Source organism: Diadema antillarum, unplaced genomic scaffold (genome assembly GCF_040938485.1).
Source record: "Diadema antillarum isolate AM-2024a unplaced genomic scaffold, OU_Dant_1.0 seq00000142_RagTag, whole genome shotgun sequence".
Classification (NCBI taxonomy): Eukaryota; Metazoa; Echinodermata; class Echinoidea; order Diadematoida; family Diadematidae; genus Diadema; species Diadema antillarum.
Genome location: NW_027271218.1, coordinates 278,652 through 284,651, shown reverse-complemented (window position 1 = coordinate 284,651; position 6,000 = coordinate 278,652). Strand labels below are relative to the sequence as shown.

At 41.7% G+C, this 6,000-nt stretch overlaps 1 protein-coding gene across 1 annotated transcript in view; it reads left to right on the top strand.

The window, feature by feature from the left end:
- The first annotated feature begins 200 nt into the window (after positions 1-200).
- Positions 201-6,000, top strand: part of LOC139727682 (bridge-like lipid transfer protein family member 3B) — a 101,209-nt gene continuing 95,409 nt past the window's right edge. Inside the window, exons 1-2 of the mRNA XM_071638661.1 lie at positions 201-244; positions 5,415-5,577. Of these exons, the coding sequence (XP_071494762.1) occupies positions 201-244; positions 5,415-5,577 (207 nt within the window). The remainder of the gene's footprint in view (positions 245-5,414; positions 5,578-6,000) is intronic.

Below are 6,000 nucleotides of genomic sequence, written 5' to 3'. Positions count from 1 at the left end.
ACCCATATCTAAGCATCAGAATTCTTCCGATAAACATGTATTCTATGGAGAAAGGTGTCAGTCCTCCAGAAATGGCTTCGGTGACGTCGGTGTCGGTACCCGCGGCGATGTTGTCGTAACTCACCACCGCTCATATACCCACCTCTAGTCTTCTTGTGTTGTGAATTGCTGACGTTAGTGTCGAAACAACGAAAGCGAAAATGACGTCGATTATCAAGAATCAGATCATCAAACATTTATCAAAGTGAGTAAATTATAAAGCGCAAAAAAAAAACACGCGTTTTGTATGTTCTAGAATTCCTAACTTATGAACTACACTGGGTTAAGTAGGGGCTAGCTACACGCAGCCGCTGTAGGGACAGCGGCTGGGCTCTATTCCTTCGCAGACGTTGTCATTTTTCAGTGTGGTTGTGCGACTCCTTCATGAATATCTTTATTAATTGTGGAAAACTAAAATACAAGGAATTATCGTAATCTATGATAATCATTCAATAATCGGTATACGATTTTTTGTTTAATTACGTCAAAAACTTACCGAAATCTATGGTTTTATGGCTGAAATCAGGTCTGTAAACGTCCTTATTGCTTCACTCCTCATCTGCGTGTTATTTGAATGGCATTCACTCTCGTATACTACAACGTAGGTAGTCGGAGAGGCGCCCTCTAGCTCTCCGACTACCTACGTTGTACGTTGTAGTATACGAGAGTGAATGCCATTCAAATAACACGCAGATGAGGAGTGAAGCAATAAGGACGTTTACAGACCTGATTTCAGCCACAGATTTCGGTGAGTTTTTGACGTAATTAAACAAAAAATCGCGTACCGATTATTGAATGATTATCATAGATTACGATAATTCCTTGTATTTTAGTTTTCCACGATTAATAAAGATATTCATGAAGGAGTCGCACAACCACACTGAAAAATGACAACGTCTGCGAGGGAATAGAGGTGCAGCCGCGTCGCTTCGCGACAGCGGCTGCGTGTAGTTAAGTAGGGGCAAGCATGGTATTATCTAACGTTAGACAGAAAGATCCGTCTGTCCGGAGGACTCTTTTTATATTTTGCCATTAACGCTGTCCTCCGTAGACAGATGGAAGGTTGCAGTACTCATTGCTGTGTGGATGTTCTTAACCACTGTCTCTATGGAAAATTGGGTGAGGTACCTCACCCTTCTCGATTGCGTCTAATTCACGGCCCTAGGTCGGCAAATTTAAGCTTGTATAGTGAAATTAGCTTTTTAAGAATACATTAAACTCACCAGATTAATGAATAATCCAAAATTTCAGTAGAATTTTCAACGTAAAACACAGCCTGTCGCGTCGTCACGTTCAAACTGCAGAAACATACAGTATGAATCTATTAGCCAATCACATGCGAGGTAGCTTCTACGTGTTTGTTCTACTAAAAGACGTACCTCGCATGTGATTGGCTTACAGATTCAAAATGGCGACTTACAGCTTGCGAACGGCGATGTTGCGATATCGATAAAATGTCTGCGTTATAACCGAGTTTATGTGACTCCATGTGAGTATTTCGATTGCACAATTGAGAAATTTATCCCAAATATTGCTGCATAATGTGTCATGTCATGTCTAACTTGTTTGAATGTAAAAAAGCTGTCTGAAATTTGGTTTATCGTAACGTTTGATCTGTGCGCGACTGCTCCACACAGGAGCCGCAATCATTGACTTCGGTCTGTATACGGAGGAGATCCGTGAAGCCAGACGCAGTCTCCGCGGAACATTCCCCGACGGACAGATACAGACCGATCTTTCGGTCAAGGTATTACCGGACGCATGGTATTACCGGACACGCACATTTTTGCGTACTAATGACATTCTGTACGCGCGAGACTTCATAGATTAGCCTCACAGAACTTTGTGTGGAACGAAATCGCAAAAAACGCCACATAAAAATGTAAAAACACGAAAAAAATTCACATTTTACCTCAAATTTATAGTTGAGTGACCCGCACCTCGTCATAGTTAATATTCATGCATGTTTGAATCACATTTCGCGACTGAAATTCTATGAAATCCCACTCACATACAGGAAAAATGCTGAAGATTCTATTTAGAACCAAAAGTTCACTGATCAATATCAGAAATTTGTAGCTATCGTCCTCAAACGCGAACGATGCAGAATAGTTGTGCGCTAAGGGGCACGCAACTCATCGCCCGCGCGTGCAGCTCCCATAGACAAAGCACGTAAACTAGAAGTATAGAGTCTAACCAGTTGTCGATTTCTCACAAGGTTTTATTGCGTGAACTGTTCGAAATGGTCAAGACAGACATTTTACTGTAAAATACGAAATTTGAGCCTCGTTTGCCGATTTTTTTTTTTTGTCATCCGCTCGGTGAGAATGTATACGGTGATTTGTTGGATGAATTGTGATTCTGGTGCAAGGATTAGGTACAAAAGACCTCGATTATTCGATTACGAAAATCGCGTCCGGTAATACAATGCGATTTTGCACCGCGCAAAAACCCACTATTTTTAGATGGGTATGTTTGAAGCATATTTTCTAAAAACTGGAACGAAGAATTGACATAAGTTGGCTGAATTCGTAATTTCCATGAGTCTGTGAATAAGTGGTGTTATTTTTAGCCGAAATTTCATTCTATGAGTACGGAATTCAAAGCCACAAAGAAAAGCGTCCGGTAATAGGATGTGCCACCCTACAACTACAAAGCTATTTAGATTTTCTGCATGTTTATTCTTATCATTAATATTATGTTGAAAATGCACTTTCTGTGTTAAACGCAACCATGACCATGTTTGTTCAATGTAATTTAATTAGACATTTGACCAGTTAGGTCTAAATGGCAACTGTAGAAACCCTATTCTTATCATTAAGTTAAAGTATAAACTTTGTACTGACACTCGATCGTGACAGATTACTGTAGACCTCCTATAGCTAGGGTAAGGGCACCAGTATTCGGTCAGCCCCCGGTATTCGGTCACTTATTACTAGTCACCAGCCAGTAAGTTCAACTGTCACAACACACGCAAATCACATTGATTCACACACTTGCACACTTATTCACAACAGAAAACGTCCTTAGCCCCCTTCAAAAATCCTTCCAAAATCCCAAATTTTACCGTCAAAAGTGCAGAATCGGCGCTACTTTCCAAAAGCGCGCGCGGATAAGGCCCAGTTTTAAGAGTACGGGTCGCCGAAAAAGCGCTAAAAATCGAGAAATAGGCCGTTCTCTCGCGGGATTTTTTGCTTATCGCAAGCTTGGAGTGTGATGGTATCCTTAAAAACGCAAAAGAAAAACAAATTTTACGTACGTGCCGATACAGTGTCTCAATGCACAAGGGTTGAATGGAAGTGCCGAGTCCCAGTATTCGGTCACCAACGGGCGCCGCAACGTCCCCGATGAAATTTTGCGCCAACGAGGTAGCGCGCGCGCGCGTTTTTCAGCTGCCTTGAACACGCATTGACTTTGAACGCGCATATCGCGTGAACGAATACTGGAGCCGGTGACCGTATACTGGGGAATTTTCAAGGTGATATATTTTGCGATTTTGTGAAATTCTGTGTGATATTTAACAAAATAAAAATTGAGATTAAAGAAATTTGATATATTTCACATACATTGCTGTAGATATGATGTATGTATGTATTATTTTAGTTCGAAAAATATTGCAAATAAGCTTAAGTGACCGAATACTGGGGATGTTACCCTATACGCTATTATTTTCGCGTACAGATATTTTCGTGAATGACAAGGCCACAGACAATTTCGCGAGATGTTGTTTTCGCGAACTGACGCCAACGCTTACCTGAATGCAATATTAACACTCGGGGATCATGGAGACATTTTCGCGTGTTGTTAAATTTGCGATCCAGCTGTGATTGGCGAAATTTGCAAAAATTAAACCCTCGCGATAATAACAGCTTATACAGTAGTTGGCCAACCATTTTTAATCACTACGAGTACAACTTGTACGACTACGAGTGTGATGGAGACTAGAAACTCTGTTTTAACATTAGCTTAGGTAAACAACATCATTGCGATACCGATCAGCAGTGTTCAGAGAACAAAATTCTTTGCCTCGCTCAGACGCAGAGCGAGGCGAAGCAAGGGGTACCTACTGTCTTTGTAGTAGTCTAGTACAGACGACTGACCCACCGAAGACCTTTTCCGCCCCTATGCTGGTAGGTTTCCGTAACAACCTACTCCTTCAACAGTTGTACAGCTGCAATTACAAAGCACCATCAAGGGAGTGTGCGTGTTGTATACAATCCAAGCACGTCACTAGATTGGCGCAAGATGTGTCATTCTGTCTGAGTATTGCACAAGACTATGAATGCGTGTTGAGTGCAGTGGCGGATCAGGAGGGGGGGGGGCACACCAGGTCTGCGCCCCCTTTTTATTTGTTGTTGAAAAAAAAAAGAAATTGAAAAAAAAAAAATGAGATGAAACCCGGAAGTAGCACCAGAAATATTGTTTGCGTTCCCCCCCCCCCCCCCCCCTTAGGGAATTTCTGGATCTGCCCCTGTGAGTGTATCATTGGAATGTTACCGGATTAAAGACTGGATTATAATGTCAGGGTGTAACTACTGGGTAATTATCCTAGCTCGCTGGCTAGGGTAGAACTTGGCAAAAGTCTTTAAGAGCAACATAATAAAAGTCAACTTTTACTCCAGAAGGATCCAGTTTGATTCGGTCTCAGGGACAAAACTAAGCCCAATTTCAGACAATTTACACGCAGTTTGTGATTGCCATATTATCTATGAGTAGCTGCACATTCATTTTGTATGCATGCCAAAGAGGTTCTTTGATGTGCGCATTGTATCAACTCAGCCCATAACTGCGACCAGCCAGAACGCAAAGTGCTCCCATAGTACAACACTGTAGAATCCAGAGGGACAACTCGGCCCCGCCGTCAAAGCGAGACCAAGTTGTCCCTGAGTCTGAGTCAGCTTGACCCCGATTGGATAAGTTCTGAGATGCGAACCTTTCTGGTTAATTGTGCACATTTTTGTCGTTGCCTAACAAATATTGTGTTATTGTACATTTACAGTGTTATTCCACACATTTTTTAGGCATACGTGTACATTTGGGAGCGAAATTTGACAGTTGTACAGGCATACCAGAACTATGTCTTGCCTTTAAATGTGTAAATATTGTTCTTTTGTCTTTGGTTGCCAGTGATCTCGTGTTCCGCACTATGTACCCAGTTTTCAATCTGTCCATCCTTTATTGTTTGTTGGTGTATGTTTTTTCTTTCTTTGCAGGTTTGTGAAAACTTAGCATCCAACTTTCAATCAATCTATCCTTTTCTGTTTGTTTGTCTGTGTAGTTTTCTTTCTTTACAGGTTTGTGAAAACTAAGCACCCATCTTAAAACCAATCTTTCCTTTTCTGTTTTCTGTTTTGTGTGTTTCTCTTTCTGTGTAGGTTTGTGAAGAACTTGTCCCAGGACAAGATAGGTCTGAGCACCCTGAAAGGGGAGGGCCAGCTGACCAATCTAGAGCTTGATGAAGAGGTGTTGATGGAGGTCCTGGAGCTACCGTCATGGATCCGGATCACCAGGGTGGTGTGCAACAGGCTCTCCGTTAAAGTAAGTCCTTGGCTACGTTTTGTCAACTTTTCCATGTTTGAAATGTGTTTGCAAACGTCTTCCAGATCACATTTGTGGAGTTGTTACATTTATCAACTCTGTCGTAAGTGAATTGGGAGGCCTTTGTCACTGTGCAGCTCCATTACACAGTTTGACCTGAGGAGCAGAGAAGTGTGGTTAGTTGGCTAGGGCAGGTCTGAGCTCTGTACAGCTTCAAAACAACTTTGCATTTTGATAAACTGTACAGAAACACGTTTCTGGCTCAAACACGTTTGCAATCACACTTTTTTCGGCATTTCAGATGTATGCATTTCTATCCTAATAATCTAAGCAGCTTTGCGTTTATCAACTGCCAAAACTCCCTGAATTTTATTTGGAAACCTTAATTCTGCACCAGCAGTGAGTTGATAAAGGCACCCTTGT